The following is a 21,616-nucleotide window of genomic DNA, read 5'->3' as shown; positions in this document are numbered from 1 at the left end:
TGTTTAGATGGAAGGGGGTAAGTATGTCTTTTGGATAGATTGTTACAAAATTAAAATCAAATTATTGCAGCATTAAGTGCAAATATAGAATCCACTGTCATGTTTTGTATGCAGAATGCAGATCAGTGCGGTCTGTGTTTTTTGCTCTCACAGCTCCCATCCAACATAAGTACACACTTATTTAGACTCAATTACAGGCAGGACTTAATGAATGCCAGAGCAATCGTTTTTGTGTGTGTGTGTGTGTGTGTGTGTGTGTGTGTGTGTGTGTGTGTGTGTGTGTGTGTGTGTGTAAACTCAGAGAGAAAGGTACAGTGCACAGGGAGAATCAGGGATCATCACAAAGAGTTCTGCACGCTAATAAAGCTCCTGCTTGAATTAATGACATTCCAATCCCAAACAACAGCCCAGCAATGTTGCAGTAATTCAAGCTGTATGCCCTAAGCAGCAGCCTGGTACCAGGTTCAACCTGCGAGTTATTGGTCTCAGGTTGCCATCTAGTGGATAAAAAGATAAAAAGGATCCTTGCTTTTCTCATTTCTCTGTTTAGTACTGAGTCATACAGTAGAAGAAATGCAGGGGCAGATTGACATTCTCAGTTATGTAAGCTTGTTAGGGGTTCTCAAAACACAATTTTTATGTTCAGTTGGTACTACTATCCACAGTGCCTTACAAATGCTACAGCGGAGTATAAATTCAGAGATAACAAAGAAGAAATGGAAATAATAATATGTTTGCAGCCACTGTTCTCTATTTAGGCTAAGTAGCCTACCTACTTTTAAAAGTAAGGCAGGAAACAGTGCCTCAGCTATAGTTCTTACTAACTGTGTTTTCCCACTTCGTCCGTTTCAGCCCTGTAGAAGAACTCAGACCTATTAGGCAGCATTTTTTTGCGCGTATGTGAACACTCCAAAGGGACTCAGACCCCTCTGGAACCAACGGTTCGCTTCAAGTCCGCGTTACGGTTCTCTTCACCTGTGCATTGTGAACACAACATGCTTCAGGTTCGCGTTGCCCTTTTGCCTTTTGCCAATGTATTTTAGCCCTGATGCCCCATCAGAGCTGAAGTGGACCGGAAAGAGAACTAAGTCCTCTTTCAAGTAAACTGACAACGTAAACACAAAATGAACTGAGTTCCTTTTCTGTTGGTCCACCTTTCGGTCCACTTTAAGAGGACTGAGTTTAAAGAGTAGTATATGTGAAAACACCCTAAGCTAATTATTAAAACCACAAGGTACTGCTATGGGCCTGTCACTAGTCTAAATCCACGACCTACCACTTCCAGGATTGCTCCGTTGCCGCCGGAAATTCCGCCGTATGTCCTTTTTTTCGGCCGGATCTCCGTTACCTTACCGCTTTCTTTGTGTTGGAATTCTAACCTCCGGTGGATTTCTGAGGACTCTGGTTAACTGCTCCTCAGATCTCTGCAGGGTAAATCCAGACAGCTAGCTAGACTATCTGTCCAATCGGAGTTTTCTGTTGCACGACTAAAACAACTTTTGAACGTACAAAACACCAAAACAAGTTCCTTCCCGAGGCTATTTTGCAGCGGCACCGTGGCTCCGTCTGGCACTTAGCACTGCCCATGACGATTGTGACTGGTTTAAAGAAATGCTAATAAACCGGAGTAGAGCTGCAACGATTAATCGATTAATTGTCAACTTTTAAATTAATCGCCAACTATTTTGATAATTGATTAGTCGGTTTGAGTAAAGACAAAAGTAAAAATTCTTTGATTCCAGCTTGTTAAATGTGAATATGTTGTAGTTTCTTCTCTCCCCTGTGACAGTAAACTGAATATCTTTGAGCTGTGGACAAAACAAGACATTTGAGGACGTCATCTTGGGCTTTTTGGGAAACACTGATCCACATTTTTCACCATTTTCTGACATTTTACAGACCAAACAACTAATCGATTAGTCTAGAAAATAATCAACAGATTAATTGACTATGAAAATAATCGTTAGTCGCGGCCCTAAACCAGAGCACGTTTCTCGCCCATCCCCGAATGCTGTGTGGACTAGCCAGACCCTCCTCCGCAGCGCTGTGAAGGAAGGTCTGGCAAAACGAGACTATCCTAAAACAAACTCAAATCATTTTGCTTATGACTGACAAGAAAAACAAAAGTAACAAACTTAGCTGACCTCTCTGAAAAGATTATGTGCATATCAGTATAGTAGGCTAGGCTATATATGTAGCTTAAAGAAAACTTTGTTTGAAGGAGAGCATCGACAGCAATTTTTCTCTTTCTTGAAAAGCACACACATGCACACCTTTTCTTTAAAAAAAAAAGCTAGCTGCTGCATAAAGGCCAATACCCTGTAGTAGTCTTTGTTTGTGTTTTGGCATGAGTTATTCCATGTAAACAAGCAGTGTAATTATTAGGACTTACCAGTTTATATGTCATATCTTGACTACTCGTCTTGTGGTCAGTGTGAGCTCTTACGCCTTCAGCAGGTGTGTTTTTCAGAGAATTATTCTTAATCAACCACCATGGTAAAACTACGGTGCCCGGGAGGTGACATGGACGTCACCTAACAAAACGCGCAACGCTGTCCCCTTGCTGCCCCTTGGGCCGTTCGGATTTTGATGTGCGATTGTGTGTCTATTCGCGCCGTTACGGTAGCGGTGCTTCCAAATTTGACGGGTCATTCTAAAAGTGAGCTTACTTTCCCTGTACAGTTAACGTTTTAAACTGTAACACGATTATTAAAGAATATTAACCTGTAAATATAAAATTAAATAATAATTTATATTTGCAGCTAGATTCACCAATAATCTGTGTGCGTTTTACTTTGTTTCCACGCCACGTCCCTGCTGCTCAGTGAAAAAGTCTGTGTCTGTGTGTGTGTGTGTGTGTGTGTGTGTGTGTGTGTGTGTGTGTGTGTGTGTGTGTGTGTGTGTGTGTGTGTGTGTGTGTGTGTGTGTGCTGTTGGAGTTTGAACTGTAACAGCAGTCATGAAAGCACCGGCCAGTCTGGACTCTATGATCTCATCCACCAGTAACAGGCTGAAAAAAAAAGAAGCAACTAAACAATGTCACTTCCTGCTATCATCACAGCTGCTTTAGTCACAGCAACAGCAACAGCAAGGCCTGCTACTTCAAGGTGTTAGCTGCTGGTCTCCACATGTCCACAGCAGCAGCAGCAGGTCCTGACATGTGGAGTGACATAGTGGAGTGATGTCTGCTTCCTGGACAGATGTTGCAGGGTTCCAACATGGCAGATTTAAAAGTAGGCCCTCAAAACTAGGGTAGGTTTTTATCGCGATACGGTATTATACCGATCCTTTGGGCAACGATACGATATCTGCTGATATCTGTCTGTCACGATCAGTCTTGAATAAAGTACTTGAAAGCAATACTTGAGTGAAAGTACAAGTATCTTACCAGAAAATGACTTTGGTAGAAGTCAAAGTCTCCTTTTAGAATATTACTTGAGTAAAAGTCATAAAGCATCTGATATTTACAGTACGTAAGTATTATTAAATGTACTTAAGTATTAGAAGTAAAAGTAAAAAAAAACTTTGATTATGAACTTTATGGCCAAAGGTGTGTAACGTTATCTTCATCACCACTGTGGTCGGGGTGGTCATCGTCTGTTACCATGGCGGCAGAGCCTGCACCAGATGCTTCCGTAACACTATCAGTCATTATGCTTCCTCCTCTTTTTCTTTAGTTTCGGCCTATGGTTGTTGTTTTTTTTTGCCGCTTGGCAACAAACAGGCATTACAGTAGGTCACCAACTGGAATGGAGCGTGCAGTATCTTGGCAATTTAGGAGCAATGATTCGCCAAACCTGCTTTTTTTCCAGCGTACTTGTTTCCAGTAACGAGGAACCAAGATGCTTAGGGGAAATGTAGTGGAGTAAAAGCAGAAGTTTCCGGAAATATAAATAACCAATTAAAGTACAGATACGTGAAAATTCTACTTAAGTACAGTAGCGAAGTATTTGTACTTTGTTACATTACAACCCTGGTCACAATACAATGTTGATTCGATTTAATTGGATATTCGGTCTCATATCCATTTGAGTAATGGATATGAGACCGTATCATATGCCCATTTAACACAGCTACATTTATAGAAACTCAAAAAAAAAACATTTTAATTTAAAAAATTATTATTTTTATTATAAAAGAATAAATATAAAGTGGGAATCTATAATAAGGGGAATCTTACAGACTTATGTATCGATATTTTCACTTTGCATCGATAATATTGGACCGTGGATCATTAAAACGATGTATTGATCCCGATCGATGTATCATTACACCCCTACTCTAAACTATTTGACAGGCTCCAGAGGTGCAACCGGTCAGCGTGTGGTACTTGTAAGCCAGTAGCCAGCAGAGCGACGCTGAGGTTGAGAGTTCAAGCCTCACCTGGAGCAGGAAAGCTTAGCTTTCTGCACATGTCCTCTGTGTACTTTAAAAAAAAAAGAGCAGGACTCTGTTGTTTCTTTGTTGTGTTTATTGTCAGGTGGCTAAAACGCCACCACACTGAATAAAAACACAAATTCCCCTTCGTAACAGCTATTAACAATGAAGCAGATTAACATACAAGAGTGTTCTTTACAGATGTAACACTGGGCCAATATTAAAAAAAACAATCCATTTGTGATTTTAAGTGCGTTAAAGGCTCGGGCGGAAACTAAGGTTTCCAGTCTGGTGAAAAAACAAACAAAGTTGTAATTCTGCCACTAAATACTGAAGTAAAAACCAGTTTTACATGAGTTTGTCAGATTGTGTGATGCCGTTTCGACAGAGGTTAAGTAGCATCAGAAACTGCTGACACATGCTGATACATGGCACAAAAAGACATCATTGTGTCTGTGTGGTTTTATGTCAATAAGGCACATTTCAGAGTCTCATTTCTTGGTGAGTGTTACCCTTTAAAGACATCCAGTAAATGGACAGAACTGTTCGGACATCAGTGAAAAAGTACAAAACAAAATTCATCCGCTCATCCATTGCAGCTGTCTCAGGTTGTACTGTTCCTTTTGGGACCACATAAGCGGTGCTGTTAGTGCCAGTTTTTTTTTTTACCACAGAAGAGAGGTAAATGATTTGGCAGGACACAATTGTCTATGAAGCTCTCCTCCAGTGTGACTGGTCATTGATTAGCCCAGCTAGAGATCAGTCACACACAAGTCAATCGTTTCAGTCCACTTTACATTGATAGTTTCGTTCCCATGCGCGTGAATATTTTAATGAAATGCCCGGAGGCTTTCATGCATAGCCTTTATTCATACCGCGGGCTGTTGTACCTTCCCAAACAGTGACACAAATACATACACGTGATAACCTGAAATACTATTATTATTATTCCAAGAGAAGTTGCACTGCAGCTCCATGTGCAACTTTCGTCTTCATTAACATCGAGGCTGCGGTCGAAAAGTCCAAAAAAATAACCCGAGGCTACGTGCGAGGGGAATCCGACTGCCCTTTCCACTCGGCTGCCTAATAATTGCGACGGCGGGTGTTATCGACGAGGGTCTGCCGGTGAAACCACGCTGTTCTGAAGGTGGACTACAGAGAGGCATCTGGAGACTTCGCCCCATGCCTTGTCACCGTGGCGTTTCATGCTGGCTCAATAAACGTGGACAACCCGGTGGAAAATATGACTTCATCACCATTTTATTTCCCATCTTATTCTGCATTAAATATGTCGTTTCATGTGAAGCCCCTCCCCCGCGTGTCGTTTCGTTATTATAAAAGCACTGAGCTGTAGGCTGTTTCTTGTATGAAAGGTGTTCAGCAAATCAAGTTGATTATTATTATTGGTTGCTCTGAGCTCACCCCTCTTCCCACTCATTTTTATCCACATGAATCCAGATTAGGATGATTGTATGGAAATAACTGTTACATGTATGCAAGATAAGCAGAACGCGTTAGACCTACAGACCTACTGTAGGCTACATTTTATATAAGGGTTAGATGGTTGTGGGTGGGTGAAAGAAATACATTATTAATGAGGACAACATTCTCTAAACCGTAAACACAGCGGAGCTGTCCGCTATACTGTGCGCATCTACGCACGAGGACAGCAGTCAAAAGCTAAGCTTAAAGTCGCGTTAGGTATCCTCTGTCAAGTTTAGAACTACAGTTTTTAGTTGTTGCAGTTGAAATATCCCACGATATCAGCTCCAGTGACATTACTGCGCGCATGGAAACATTTACAGTTACTGAAAGCAGCCTCTCTCATCACTACAATACATCTTTAAAGAAAACACTGATACGTCACGACAATGCATCATTTAAAAGCAGTAGCCTACTGAGACTGTCGAAAGGGTGAAAATAACTTATTTGGGTTGGTGTGGGTGGGAGATTTCAGGTAATTGATTTGAGCCGACAGCGGGACAGCGTTATCTCCTTTCCTTTCGTGAAGGATGGTCCAGTGTATCCTATGCTAAAGGAGGTAACTAAGAAAGCTCTGAAGCACCTTTCCTTATCACTTAGACAATTCGAACGGCTCTTATCATGGCAGCCACTTAAAAGGGGCGCTATGCCGTTTTTGCAATTTCTTCGCTGTTTTCTCGCTTTTTGCTCACAGGATTCTCTATAGAGCTCCCCCTACAGCTTCGGAATAGATATTTGGTAACACTGTGTAACAAGTCGCTCGGTCAGTCTGCTGTTTCCTCTTTCTCTGTTCCTCCGACAATGCTTTCCTAGCTTTCTGCTTCTTTTTTGCCAGCTCAGCCATGACGATAGCGTAAAAGACTCCATCGCTACCTTGTTAGCCGGTTCCTGGATGGGTATGTGTGCAGTGCCTAAAGCAATTCGTTACATCGCGAGACCTGATATCACGCAATACTTCCTGACTCTGAGGCCAGCGGCTCGCTGGCCAAAAGTTGGGTGTTTTTTCTGCTCACAGGTGCTAGGGGGGAAGCGAGACGACCACAATTCAACCCGAAAAAAGTCATATAACCATTCCAATGACTCCGAAGCTGTTCAGTTGAGGTAAATTAAGCTAAAATAAGCTAAAACAAACGGCATAGTTCCCCATTAACTACTTCTGGGTCATTTCACTCCATTAGGAACCTTCCTAAGCTAATTTGACTATTCGACCGCAGCCCCAGTCCAGCATCAGAACACATCCAGAAACAGTCCAGCTGACATGTAATTCCAAGGGCTGACCACCGTTCACAGGAGATGTGCGTTCAGGTCGTACTTCTCGCAGAACTTGTCCGTGATTGGGATGCAGGTGAGGTACTCGCACCAGTCACACTTCACCGGGTAGACGTAGAAGAGGACGGCCAGGGCGGAGAGCAGAGCCAGGAAGACCAGCAGGAAGACGCAGATCTGGACCCGCTTACGGTACATGTCAGATTGCCCAAAGCTGAAGAGGAAGAAAGCTGCGTTATTCATCGTCTTATAATGGAATTAAAAGAGGAAGTCACATATAAGTCTTCCAATTCGGTTGAACTTCATTACCATTGTAAAGAGTACCGAGATTATGCTGTGCATTAATATTAACAATGAGAAAGCCGGGCTCGTCCGGGATTTGAACCCGGGACCTCTCGCACCCGAAGCGAGAATCATACCCCTAGACCAACGAGCCACATATGCATTAAAAGAAGATATAGAAGATTATGGTCCATAGTGAACAAATTCTACACTCAATACATTTGAGTTAGACACCCCTTTTAGCAATCTAAGGTAATCATTAATATAGTCTGATTAGGCTGACTTTTTAGGGAATAAGCTAATTTGCGTACTTGCTAAGAGTTGAGTTGAATATTGATATTGTTCTTGTATATATGTTCATAAAATATAAACTTAGGCCAGGAGAGGGAGCTTGGTGTAGCCGAAGGCCTGGAGGCAGCATCAAAGGGAAGCCAGGGGAAACAAATTTGAGCTTTAGAGGTGCTGGGTGGGTAGACCTATTTTTCTTCCTTTGGACAAAGCGAGGCTAGGTGTTCCTCACGGTTTCCAGTATAAATGCTAAGCTAAGCTAACCGTCTGCGGGAGCGCGCCTCTGTTCCCACAGCCCTAAGTTCCCACATTTCTAAGATTTCTTTCAAAGTTAGGCCCTATGTTCCCACATTTCCTTTTTCATAAATTTGATCAGATTTTATCCCCCTTTCTCCCAATTTGGTAGCCAATTACACCCAACCTATTATCCAGCAGCAATGGACTAGAGATGGAATGTAACCCTAACCCTAACATAGGGCCTAATTTTAAGAAAATTCTTAGAAATGTGGGAACATAGGGCTGTGGGAACATAGGACTGTGGGACCATTGGGCTGTGGGAACATAGGGCTGTGGGAACATAGGGCTGTGGGACCATAGGGCTGTGGGACCATTGGGCTGTGGGACCATAGGGCTGTGGGAACATAGGGCTGTGGGACCATAGGGCTGTGGGACCATAGGGCTGTGGGAACATAGGGCTGTGGGACCATTGGGCTGTGGGACCATTGGGCTGTGGGAACATAGGGATGTGGGACCATAGGGCTGTGGGACCATTGGGCTGTGGGACCATAGGGCTGTGGGAACATAGGGCTGTGGGACCATAGGGCTGTGGGACCATAGGGCTGTGGGAACATAGGGCTGTGGGACCATAGGGCTGTGGGACCATAGGGCTGTGGGAACATAGGGCTGTGGGACCATAGGGCTGTGGGACCATAGGGCTGTGGGACTATAGGGCTGTGGGAACATAGGGCTGTGGGACCATAGGGCTGTGGGACCATAGGGCTGTGGGACTATAGGGCTGTGGGAACATTTGGCTGTGGGATCATAGGGCTGTGGGACCATAGGGCTGTGGGAACATTTGGCTGTGGGACCATAGGCCTGTGGGACCATAGGGATGTGGGAACATAGGGCGTCTGCTGGCTCCAGCTTCCTATTTACCGTACAGCTATAATAGTGGCATCGATTTCCCCGTCCACCTCTTGGGAAAAGAAAGCAAATGAGCGAGACACATCCCTTTCTTCCTGTACCTGATGTATGGCAGGAAGGCGAAGGACAGGAAGAATCCCGACACAAAACCGCAGATGTGGGCGAAGTTGTCGATCCATGGAAGCAAACCGAAGGAGAAGAAGAAGACCGAGATGGCCAGCAGCTTGGCAAAAGCCCGCCATGGTCGCTCGAGGATCTGCCAGCTCTGAAACAGCTCCACGAACAGACAGGCCAGGATGCCGAACTGACTGCCTGCAGGACCCACCTGAAATAGAGGAAAAAGGTCGCTGACTGAGCTTCTGGGTAGGTGGGTTTCAAACACAACTTCGGCTACATCCACACTAATACGTGTTTCTTTCTAAACACCTATCTTTTGCTACGTTTACACCTCGCGCCCACACTACTCCGACATTTCAGAGACCCTTAAAATGAAGACATTTTCTGATGACCCCGGGGGTCACATTGTAGTTTGGACGGGCAGAAACGGAGACCTTCACTAACGACGCAGACGCCCACGTCAGTCTTATGGGTTAGGGCGGCATACATACCTTTCAGTAACGGATCCAACTCGTCATCAGTCCAAGCAAATAAAACCCTGATCTTACTTTCTGCTACTGTTGTTCTTTCTCCAAAGTATTTTCTGTATTTTCAACTTCTGCTTCCTGTTTACACAGGCACACACATGCCCAGTGTACGCGAATGGTCATGTGATATGCGTTTTCAGACGTGATAAATACAGACAAAGATCATTTCTGATATGGAGCCTAACACTGGTGTGGACGGAGATCTTTTTTCTTTTTTTTTTCAAAACTCTCACAAAAGGAGAGCGTAGTAGTGTGGATGTAGCCTGAGTCTCAGATCCAGCATCTTGTATACGGCTGGTTGTGAGGCTGACACTGTACCTCTGCTCTGTAGGGCAGGAAGATGGCTGAGGCCAAGTTGCCAGTGATGCCGCTGAGCATGTAGATGATGGAGATTCTCAGCCAGCCAGCCAGCTTCTCGATGTCCCTCAGCACCGTCATCTGGAAAACCACTGACACCAGGCAGTGCAGGATCCTACCGACACAGACACAGACAGGCCAAATCCGCCTGCTATCTTACTACTACTACAACTGTTTTAAACGGATTAAGCAGTTCTTTTTTCACATGAAACATCTTCAGGGTTCCCCCAGGATTCTCCTAAGTTAAATGTAAGACGTAAGACCTTTTGTTATACCACCTAGGATATGTAATTTGATGTAATTTAATGCCAACTTCACGGCCAAATAACGGAAAATCAGTGTGGATTTTTAACCCGAGAAAATGTGCCAAGTAATATTACCTGAATACAAAATAGAGTACATTTAAAACGTTACCCACACAAAACATTTATTTGAACCTACGAAAGACCTTTGTAAAGGAAATGTTTTCAGAATATTCAATTTAAGACTTGTTTTAATACTTTTAAGACCCTGCAAGTACCCTGCTCTTTCATAGTGCTGCTTCAAATTCTGAGGCCTATTGTCAGATGGCCAAAAAAAAAGAAAAAAGGATAGGACTATATTTATTTTAAGACTTTATTCACCCAGCATGAAGAAAAAGAGACAGCCAGAGTCGGGAGAACTGGTCTGGGATCTCCGGGTTGAGGAAAGGCAGCAGACCACAAACGTCAACCATGCAAGCCACCTAGAAAAGACACAGTCAGAAACAACAGTCAGGGCTGAAAGGGCCATCAGTCAGCCTGATGAACCACTGCCACCCTGTGGAGGAAAATGAGAGTGTCAAATTCAGTACAATGTCCTTTTGATTCAGGGAGGACTGCAGGCTCCAGTGGCGCAATCGGTCAGCGCGCGGTACTTATAAGACAGTGGCCTGCAGAGCAATGCCGAGGTTGTGAGTTCGAGCCTCACCTGGAGCAGCGGAAGTTTTAAATTCCATCCGTATGCATCTCATATACCCACTGAAATACTGATTAGTGTCTAAAAGCCTTTCGCCGTGAGCAAAAACAGCAACTGTTGGTATCGAGTGTGAAAAGGTGAATGAAAAGCAGCAGTCAGACTGATATGCGGAGAAGAAAAGCTCCTACCTGTGAGCAGAGAGTGGCCTCTTCGTGAAAGTAGCCGCGCATGAAATCACAGTACTCTCTTGAAGTGATTTCACATCTGCAACATGAAACGCATCACTTCATCAGCAATCACTCGCAGGAAAAAAAACACCAATGAGATGGATGCATCTTTGTTTTAGTGTTCAATAAGTGTGATAAAATGTCCAGTATTTTCACCCTAGTTACATAAAAACAGATCTGTTGATCCTGCAATGATATTATACGTTCTATGCACTGTGTTCTGTGTCATATTCTTCTGCAGTTAATTCTGCAGAAAAAGGTCTAGCATACTTAAGATTTTCTATATCATTTAACCCTTGTGTTGTCTTCCATTCGACCATGCATGATCCTCCTGGGTCAAAACTCGAAAATCTCAATTTTTCTGATGTTTTTGTCTCTTTTTGACACTTTTGGTGCTTTTTTCAATGTTTTTGGCGGGTTTTTTTATTTATTAATTTTCTTACATGTAATGCTTCTTTTCACTACCATGTATAAACATTACTAACAACAACTTATTACCCGTTTTGGTATTTTTTTTGGATTTCATGGTCAATAAACCTCATTTATAGGAAATTGTACTGAATTATTGATTTCAAAATTAGAAATGATGAATTATTTAGACTAATATTAAAGGAAGGATAATCACAGAAGGGTCAACGTTCAGTTGGGGTACTGTTTCAAAACATTTCAATTTTTTTTCTTCAGTTTGCTAAAAAATTTAATAAAACACCCAAAATTCAACGAACTTGTACTTGCGTTGTATGGAATCATGCGTGTTATTTTTGGGCTGTTTTAAGGAGCTGCTCATCTAAAGTTGTACTGTTTAGGCATGAAAATAGTCAAATTAAAGTGAATTATTACTGGCACATATGCACCAACTTCAAATGATAGGTAATAGCTTTAGAAAATCTATACTAGCTCTGTACTAGTCATAATGCCGTGCCGTTCAGTGCCGTTGATCCTTACCGTCCTTTGGTTCCGATGCAGCAGGGCCGGCCTGTTATGGTGCAGTCTATGTGGGGAAGGTTGGTGTGTTTCCCAGAGTTGTACCTTGTACAAACCTACAGATCATAAAAAGAGGAAAAAAAATTTTTAAACGTTAAATCCAGCCATTATGTGTGGAGGAAAGTGGTGCATTCAGACCTCAGTGTGTTCAAGTTACAGTAGACTTGTATTTACTTACTTTTGTTTGTAAGACAAGTGGCTGACAGCAGCAGATGATCAACTGAAATGCTTAAACTGTACTCACCGGCCACTTGGTGATGTCATCAGGCCACTCATGAGGCGAAACTGAGGCTGGCTCCAGACAAATTCTACAAAATCAAGAGCCAAAGTTAAAAACAAAGCACAGTTAACATTCCCGTTTTCTGTTGGAGCGACTGAGCCCCAACAATACAGTCCACACGTGCAATAGTGGTAACAAAACGTGTGCTCCTTTAACACACGAGGATAACAATCACACAGAGAGTGTTTTGGGGAAGTCACCTGGGGTCCTGATGACAGACGGCACCATGTTGGCGTAGTGTACCATTCAGATAGGGAGCACTGGGGTGGTGAGGCCACTTTACCCACAATGCCAGGGTACTCTGCAGTAGAGGACAGAGAGACGGAGGGAGAGAAATCATTGTTAACATTATGCTGTATATCTATTAATTTTGCCTGTGCAGTGGCAACTACAGCTATGATAAATGGTGCAACAAAAGCTGCCTAAAGGTGCTCCATGTAACACTTATATACAATATATCTCTGTTGAATCAACTGTGAAATCGTATATGATACCGTGAACAGTACTTGCGATAAATGATAAACCATAAAACCCCTCCCACCATCATCACCGGACAACAGGACAAACGCAGATTACAACACACAATTCGGACAGTTGAAAAAAAATCACTGGTGCCCCCTGCCCTCCCTTCAGGACTTGTACACTGGTAGGACCAGGAAGCGGGCAGAGAACATCACCAAAGACCCCACACATGCTGCACACACTCTCTTTAACCTCCTCCCCTCTGGCAAGCGCTACAGATCCCTTCGCACAAAAACAACCTGACATAAGAACAGCTTCTTTCCCACTGCCATCACTCTACTGAACTGCGGGATAAGTGGGGTCATCCCCACTTTGGCCACTCACCCACTTCTCTACACATTACATACTTATCATTCCAATATGCATCTTGCACACTACTTTGCGCTATTACTTTTTGCACCTTACATCCCACTCCATGTGTACTTGTCTTGATATTATGTCTTATTTGTATATTTGTATATTATGTTGATATGTGCCTATATGTATATTGTTGTCTCTATTGTACAGTATTGTCTACTGAATGTTACTACTACATGTATTTGTTGAATGTATGGAGAGTTAACACCTACCGAAGTCAAACTACTTGTGTATGTAAGTATACTTGGCCAGTTAAACTGATTCTGATTCTGACCAGAGACGTGCTGGCGACAGACACATTATATATGAGTGAACTGGTCAGGTTGGTTTGACTGACCGAACACTCCTCCTGTAAAGTCTGCAGGCAGCCGGAGCGATCGTTCCTCACGCAGCAGCCGGACTCTCTCTCGCGTGCTCTCTTCTCCTGGATCAGTTGGTGGATCTCTTGGTCTTGACGCATGCACGGGGAAAACTTGGCTCCCAGGTGGATCAGCGCCTCCTGCAGGACAGCGGGGGATGACATACAGCTTGGTCAGATTGTGGATCTAGACCAGTGGTTTCTATTTTTTTTCATGTACCCTTGAAATGGTAAAAGTCAGATCTAGACAACTAGAGTTTAATTCACTGGAGCTTTTCCCATGTTGACCCCCACATTTAAAGGTGCACTATGAGTTTGTGCATGGTTTCAGCGCAATTTAATTTTTATCTCAAATCGTAGGCACCTCTCCTTGATCCGCTAGCTGCCTGCCCCCTGAATACAGAGTGAATAAGCCCGGTCTCGGGAGAAACACAGGGGTCGTAAACGTAAAACAAACACTAGGGGCACAGGATAGGCACCAAAATACAACAAACCACTCCAGCTAATCGCTGACAAGCTGGCTGGGGGAGGGGGTGACAGTTAGTCATGACAGTGAAAGCTGTTATATACTAGACGTATCCAAGGTGGCGCGCGACATCGTGACGTCAAAATGATGTAATATCCGGGCCGGGGCGTCCGATTTATGGCGGGCGAGCCAAGGTCGCGCACGGCTCTTTTTTTTTCAGCGGCGCGGAAACAGGAGGCCTGAATGAGTTCGCCGACAACCGGATGTCAGGACTCTCAGAGTGACTGCAAGTCTGTCTGGTAAACTTACTGGGTTAAGATGAGTTCTTTTATTGTGAATGAAAGGGTTGATCTGACGAAGTAGCTCATTGAATCAAATCGAAGCATTGACGGCTATGCTGCTGCCAGTTCTGCCGTTGTTTACCTTTTTCTTCTTCTTCTAGTCCGTAGAAAGAGCAACGTCGGTAACCTTTGCTCATTAGCGCCACCGGTGTTCACGGAGATTTCATGACGTCACATATGCACGCGCCAGCTCGGCTGCGGTTACTGTAAAACAAGCTTTACGGAAACATGGGGGGAGGGGCGAGCTTGCTCTGTTTTGTTTGGAATTTACTTGGAATGTCAACAGAAGTGACATCATGCAGGAACTCATAGTGCACCTTTAAGAGCTGAGTAAAAACACAATCATAGACAAAAGATGCCAAATGGAAGATAGAACCTACTTACTGAGCTTGGACCCACCCAGAAGTTTTGTTGTTGCACAAACTTAACATTTTCATAAACTGCCTTGTTTCTCAACACCTAAAAAAAGAAAACAAAAAGCTATATTACTAATATTTCATTATACATAGTCATACATTTTCAGTGGAAATTCAACACAAATTATCCACAGACACTATACCAATCTAATAATAAATGCTGTAAAATATACTTACAGAGTCGACAGTTTCATGTTGTGAGAAGCCCATAGGGGCAATGCCGTAGATGGTGATAGCCAGAATGGTGACGAGCAAATGGACACATGTGATCCAGTAGGTAAAAAAAGGCCTAGGGAGGACAGAGGGACAATTCAGGCTCCGTTATCTGGGGCATTTGGCAATAACTCGATATAATTTAACATCAGAGGAAAGTCATCCTCCAAAGAACATAGCTGTTTACCTGTTATCGTCCATGTCCTCAATCTGCCTTTTGACATAGCTGTCAATGCGCTTGCGGTACGTTCGGTTTGTGAGACGACCGACCATGCCAAGGCCGTACGGCCTCTTCTCTCGGGCAAACAGCTTCTTAACAGGAACCACTATCCTTTGTCCCCGCTGCTGATGGCTGCTGACGCTCACCACTTCCTGTTTGAGACGAACCTTGGGTTGGACCAGAGAGCCATCTTTTGCCTTCCGCCATCCTCGCTCTAAGGGCCTAGTTTGAGGAAGTGTCAGGCAGGACATGTTAATATAATACAGTACAAAATATCATAAGAAGACAGAAACTTCAGCGATGCAAAAGTTGTAAATTTGTCTCCACACATCAGAGGTGCATGTGTAAATAACTAGGAGTAAATAACACTGTAGAAAATATAAACCCACAGCATGAGGTGACTCCTCTCCAGTTCGTTCCTATCCAGCGCGCTTCCTGTGAGCTCGCTCTCGTCCAGCTGTTTGAGGTCGGCCTCTGATGGCGTCTCAAAAACTTCGTCAGCATAGCTGGACAACTCATCCTGCAGGCCGTCCTATAAAGACGAAAACTAAGTCAGCAAGAATTCAAAGCTGAAGAACTCAGAATATATTGTTTGAAAGAGGGCACAAAGGGTCCTGACCAATACCAATACCCCCAAAAAATACAGTATTTAGTATACATACCAGAGTATATATCAGAGTAAAAAAGTGCTTTAAACCAACACATAAGTGACTTGCCTACGAAACATTTTGTGAGTGCAGGCAAAAGGACATAAAGAATGGCTTTTTGTGCTTCAAGCAAAAGTGGCAATAATTTTGTGCATTTTGTGTAATTATTTTTACGGCCTTTATTTGATAGGAGAGCTTAAGGGGGAATGACATGGAGCAAAGGGCTACAGATCAGAACTACATATGGGCACATGCTCTACCAAGTGAGCTACCCAGGCACCCAAATATTTTGAATTTGATACTATTACTATTATTTTAAAAGTTATCCTGGCAGCGGTGTGTGGAAGTGTGTCCACTGCTCACTCTGGTAAAGAAGGAAGTGTCGAGTTCATCAGGGAAGTCCACGGTGTCGTCTTCAAAGAAACTAGGGGGCATGAAACTCCGTCTGCGACGTCGCCCATAGGTGCTGTCGGCTAACGTCCGGCCCTAACAAACACACAGTCATCGAACACCACAATAACACAATCACACGGACATCACCGTTATTATGGTCAACAGATTGCAGTGCAATGATGCCATGACAGTTTATCTGGGGGAATCCTCTCCTTAATGATAGAGTCTGATGGCTGTGTGTCGGTGGATTAGCTCTGCAACTCTGGAATATCCCGTTTCAGCAGATAGCTGAGCATTCGGTGTGTATTATCACGGACCATCTGCTAGAGAGACCCTGTGACCCCCCCGGCCAACACACACTAGCACATACTCTCGCTGAACATCCATTCATCCCTTTGTATGTGCGAGTCTGCAGCCAGTGGCCACATGCTTTAGAGAGTCATTACTGTAAGATATTCCGCCTGAGTTTAATCTGCAATAACCCAAGCTGAGCTCATATTTTATATAACATGCCTAAACAGGCACACACACACACACACACACACACACACACACACACACACACACACACACACACATGAATATAGATAAAACCTATCCATTTATATGTAGAGGAGACATGGACATATTAGAATATAAATGTGTTTACAAAAACATAAGATAATGGAGATTAAAGTGTGTGTATGATAACTTTGCCCGCAATGGACTACAAATGCCTTTGTATTGCATAGTTATAGCTGATCCCAATGTGCGTTCCCACTGTGCAGAAAAGACAAAGTAATCTCAATTTCAGAACAACAGGGGCTGCGAGTAGCTTTGAAGTTAAAACAGGACAGGAGTTCAAAGCACAGATTTTGCAAAGCACAGACTATTTGGTGACTAAACTTAAATCTAGGGCATGAAAACAAACAAATAAATAAACTCGAAAAATGAACACCTTCATTAGTGCTGCTGCAGCCTTGAGACTCATGACTGCGACAGACTCCCGCTTGCGTCGCTGTGGCAACCGGTTGAGGGCCGAGCGGGAGCTGGAAAAGGAGCAGAGGGAGGCGGTGCCGGGCGTGATGGGAGTTTGCGGGACACTGAAGCCGTCTACCTCTTCCACCATGCGGAAGGCACGACCCCGGGCCAGGGGATCTACGATCTGCGCGCGCGAACACACACACACACACACACACACACACACACACACACACAGACACAGACACACGCACACACACACACACACACATACAACAGTAAACACACAGCGACAGAATAGTAAAAAGCAGGGGTAACACACATCTAAACTAGGGTTAGATTGATGCTCCAGGTTTCAGAAAGAAGCTTTTTTTTTTAAAGAGAACAATGCTTAATTAGTAGGTTTAAGTGATATATATTTGATATAAATATTAGACAATTAATACACATTATTGTTTACTTGTTAACTTCAGAATAGCAGCAGACATTTGTCTACTCTAGATTCCCACCCTCACCCAGTGCTGCTTTCTTAAACATTCAATAGGCTAGATGAGGACTACACTTCATTTGAAACAATTATATTTTCAAATGCTCACATCATACTTATTGTATTGTAATCTGACACAGATGTATGTAGTCATGATATAATTATTATAAAAAGTAATTCAATAAAAAGATTTTCAAGAGTTGAATTTGTTACTTTAAAACAGCATTTTGGGGCTACTATAGCACTTCCTTATGCTAGCATGCCAAACTGAATATTTAGAGAACACAAATATCATTTTGAGACTTATTTGTTTGTTTAATATGCATGTGAAATGGCCGCAGATGAAAATGTGTCACAATCCAAATCTGCACTAACAGTGCTGCAGTAGTTGTAATGCATGCCTGTGTGGTAGCATTGTGGGTTTTAGTGGAAAGTTATTGTGGGAAATCATGCATGAATTACTTGAAACATATGAAAACCTCTACACAGTTAAATTAGCTTTATGTTTCAGCCATCAATTGAACCCCAGCCTAGATGACAAAGCAAAAAGGTTAAGCAAGCGCCGAAGATCTAATGTGAAATAAAGAAATAGAGTGAAAAGGGTGAGGGAGAAAATGCGATGGAGGAAAAGGTGAATAAGCCTCATCTCCTCCTCTCTAACGTGGCCCTGGAACTGGCCTACCCTCTGCATGCCATAGTGGTGGTGACTGGGGTGGTGGGGGGGGAGGTAGAGGGGAGGAGGGGTCTCAGTGCTGGCCAGGGAGAGGTTGTCCTGGCTGTGGAGCTCCATCTCCCTCATCACCTGCGGCTTCAGACCCCCGTACAGATGGCTGCAGTGCTGCAGGCTCTTCCTCCTCCATCGCTGGGTGCTGTCGCTGTCTTTGCTCACCCCAAACCAGTCAGCCGTACCCCTGCAGAGAGGACGGACTCTGGTTAGTAAATCAGTGAAAACTGAACATTCTAATGTATTTGACTGGACAGATGTCTGCCTTTGGCTGGGTATCGTTACAAATTTTCAATACCGGTTCCGATTCCGATACCGTGACTCCGATACAGGTTCCTAAACGCTACTTTTATTTCGATACCAGTTGTATAAAACAAATAGAAGTTACAACAATTCACATTGCGGCGCAAATCTTTTTAGATATTTCTCAGCTCCTGCTACGTGAGCCCCCTCCCTGTGCGTAACGTAGAGTTTTTACTGCGTGCCTCTAAGACATGTAACGTTAGACAGCCAATCACCAGCTTTATTAGATCTTTGTAGAAGCATGCTGCACGCGTTATTATGGAACCCATGCAACTTCTAGGCAAGACCCGTCCTTTCACACGCTCTATTGGCCAGGCGTCCATGCTTATGCAAGGTAACGTACGGCTGCTCTCTCTTAGTCGATTAGTCGACTAATCGGTTGTTTTGCTCTTAGTCAACTTAGATTTCTTTAGTCGATTAGTCATGTTTTATGCTTTTTTCATGCTGACTTACTTATTTCCAAGAAACGTACGAGCACATCTCTGGTAAACACAAGAATTAAAGTGGTGCTTTTGCATGACTCTTTGCAGAGAAACTCAGATTTACAGATCTGTCGATTAAATCAACTAATCGATTAGTCGATACAATTGAATGAGTGTTAGTCGACTAAGAATTTCTTTAATCGAGCACAGCCCTACTGACCAGTCAGTTATCCTTACCTTAACTACTCAAGGTCAATGCCTAACCCCAACCAATCGGGCTGCTTCGTAGGGCGGGACTTGCCTAGAAGTTGCGTTGGAGCCATAATAAGGCATGCTGCATGCTTATTGGCTCACTGACTCTGATGAGATTTACTCCTTAGGTATTGAAATTGGGTACTGAATGACGAGGCATTGTTCAATACTCAATACTTTAAGTATATTTAAAGTTTTGAATTCGGTACCCAACCCTATTTCCCAGGGAGCTCTTTGTATAATTCAGGTAGCTATCAAAGAATACATAATTATAGGCTGTCCTACCATTTTATTGCTCTATGGCAACAACCCTCAATAAACATAGTTATTTTTGCAAGTCATGACAACAGGCTAAGCCGAACTTTCATGTCAACTACCAAAGAAAATGAAATAATAATAACCTTGCTTCATTTTTTTGTATACATAATCTGCTTCAGCCTTCAGAGAATCTCGGCCACACAAAATATTCTTTGACAGATTGAGCCGTACATCGTCCTCCTGATTAGCAGAACAATATGCTGATTACCTGCAGCTGGTTGTTGGGGATTAGTTGACTGGTTCATTTGTTGATTGCTCTCTTGTCTATGCCGTCTTTAAATGTGGAACCTTACCAGTCGTTGGCCAAAATGAACAGACATCTTTTTGAATGACTCTTTTTATTGTCTGCTATGTACCCGGTCAGCTAGTCGAAGCAACAAAGCAAGTGCTTATGAATCCCCAACCTTTCCATACTTGCTGTTATCGTAGGGTACTGCTCACACTGCCTGCTATGATGGTGCAGTCGCTCAAGACCTAGGAAGCGGGACAACCAATGAATGAACGGGAATGTTTGTCTTACAACAAGGACGCCAATAAGTGACTTGAGTCGAGCCTGCCAGCTACTCAGTGAAACAAGATCAAATGAGCCGTTCTCCGAAATAGGACTACTCAGTCAGTCAGTGACATTTCTGTAACACCGTATTGAGCTTACGTAGCGTAGCCTACTTTCATACAAGTGGGATGCTGAATCAATGCATTCAAATGAATATTTTATCTTTATCAATGTAAACTTATACATGATGACTGGTAATGCGTTGATGAGAAGTTTTGTGGGGCGGGCAGCACTAGCTGTCGAACGTGCAAGTACTACAACGTGTTTTAAGGAGAAACTGACTAATCATGTTTGGCAAAAAGTATCAAAACTCAAAAGGTTCGATACATTTACATGTATCAACTCGAAGGAACTCGAAATCTGCCCATCACTAAATATTACACTTTCTTTTTGGCACCTTAAATACTAAATAGAAAGCAAAAATTCATAGTTTCATATAGTTACAAAAACATTATTTTAAAGGCAACAAAAAGGAAACTCTGACCAGTTTAAACGACTTGTTTTGGTATTAAAAAGAAAGACTGAGTGGGGCAAATGTGCAAAATTAGATTTATAACAATAAATCAGCTTGAACTTTATTTAGACAGTGGAAGATAAAACATGGGCCGGCATCAACAGCACGCAGTGAGCAGGTCGGTTTATTAAGCTAATGTCTGTTGTGCAACATATCAGACAAAGACGTCATCATTGATTCAGCTCCCTTCTGTTATTTTTCTCTTTCTGTGTGTATGTGATCGTGTGGACGCTGCTAACTCAGCTTAGAGAGCCTGAATGAAAAATACTGTCTTGATCCATACACGGCCTACTGCCCTCTGCCTGATAGTCCTGCAGTTCATAAACTGACTCGGCTGTGTGTGTGTGTGTGTGTGTGTGTGTGTGTGTGTGTGTTTCTAAATAAATGTGCATCCAGGTCCCCATTTTCCCATGAAACAGTGCCTGCGTGCCAGGCAGCGTGTTAACCGAGAGGTGGGAGGGGGAGGCCACACCGGGGAAACTGTTTGGAGAGCAGAACACTCAGTAATAAACACTCAGCCCTCATCATCAAGAAAGACGCCAGCTGGGGAAGCCTTTTAAGGCTGCACAGGGGCAGGGAGGGGGTTGGCGCGGCTCTGACTCCTTCCAGAGAGGAATGTCTTCGGTTTTGGAAAGCAGAGAGAGATTGGAGTCAGATTGTTGGGCCTCTGACAGAGGATAGGAGGTCATAATGTGTAAATAAAATATTTCTTAAATACAGATAACAATCACGCTGAACATAACATCCACTACTGATGGTAAAACATGAAGCCAACGCCCGCCAACTTTGTGATTGTTTCAAGATAGATGACATTGTTTGTGTGTGTTTGTTTAGATAAGCGGGTGTTTGTCTGTGCGCACATGCAACGACAAGCACGCATGTCAT

The 21,616-nt window shown here is 43.3% G+C and overlaps 1 protein-coding gene and 2 non-coding genes across 3 annotated transcripts in view; 1 reads left to right on the top strand and 2 right to left on the bottom strand.

The window, feature by feature from the left end:
- Positions 1-6,705: 6,705 nt before the first annotated feature.
- rhbdf1b (rhomboid 5 homolog 1b (Drosophila)) overlaps positions 6,706-21,616 on the bottom strand; it is a 56,837-nt gene continuing 41,926 nt past the window's right edge. Inside the window, exons 5-20 of the mRNA XM_039788403.1 lie at positions 18,328-18,556; positions 17,136-17,342; positions 16,169-16,291; positions 15,548-15,690; positions 15,126-15,380; positions 14,903-15,014; positions 14,694-14,768; positions 13,482-13,643; positions 12,466-12,566; positions 12,230-12,293; positions 11,947-12,041; positions 10,963-11,038; positions 10,462-10,562; positions 9,800-9,953; positions 8,939-9,162; positions 6,706-7,338 (exon numbers count right to left, since the gene is read on the bottom strand). Of these exons, the coding sequence (XP_039644337.1) occupies positions 7,143-7,338; positions 8,939-9,162; positions 9,800-9,953; positions 10,462-10,562; positions 10,963-11,038; positions 11,947-12,041; positions 12,230-12,293; positions 12,466-12,566; positions 13,482-13,643; positions 14,694-14,768; positions 14,903-15,014; positions 15,126-15,380; positions 15,548-15,690; positions 16,169-16,291; positions 17,136-17,342; positions 18,328-18,556 (2,317 nt within the window). The 3' untranslated portion in view covers positions 6,706-7,142. The remainder of the gene's footprint in view (positions 7,339-8,938; positions 9,163-9,799; positions 9,954-10,461; positions 10,563-10,962; positions 11,039-11,946; positions 12,042-12,229; positions 12,294-12,465; positions 12,567-13,481; positions 13,644-14,693; positions 14,769-14,902; positions 15,015-15,125; positions 15,381-15,547; positions 15,691-16,168; positions 16,292-17,135; positions 17,343-18,327; positions 18,557-21,616) is intronic.
- On the bottom strand, positions 7,489-7,560 carry trnap-cgg. The gene has a single exon. It is a non-coding gene; the product is annotated as a tRNA-Pro (tRNA).
- Positions 10,701-10,794, top strand: trnai-uau. Its single transcript has 2 exons — positions 10,701-10,738; positions 10,759-10,794. It is a non-coding gene; the product is annotated as a tRNA-Ile (tRNA).

Source organism: Perca fluviatilis, chromosome 21 (genome assembly GCF_010015445.1).
Source record: "Perca fluviatilis chromosome 21, GENO_Pfluv_1.0, whole genome shotgun sequence".
Lineage (NCBI taxonomy): Eukaryota > Metazoa > Chordata > Actinopteri > Perciformes > Percidae > Perca > Perca fluviatilis.
This window is presented reverse-complemented; position numbering and strand designations above follow the sequence as displayed.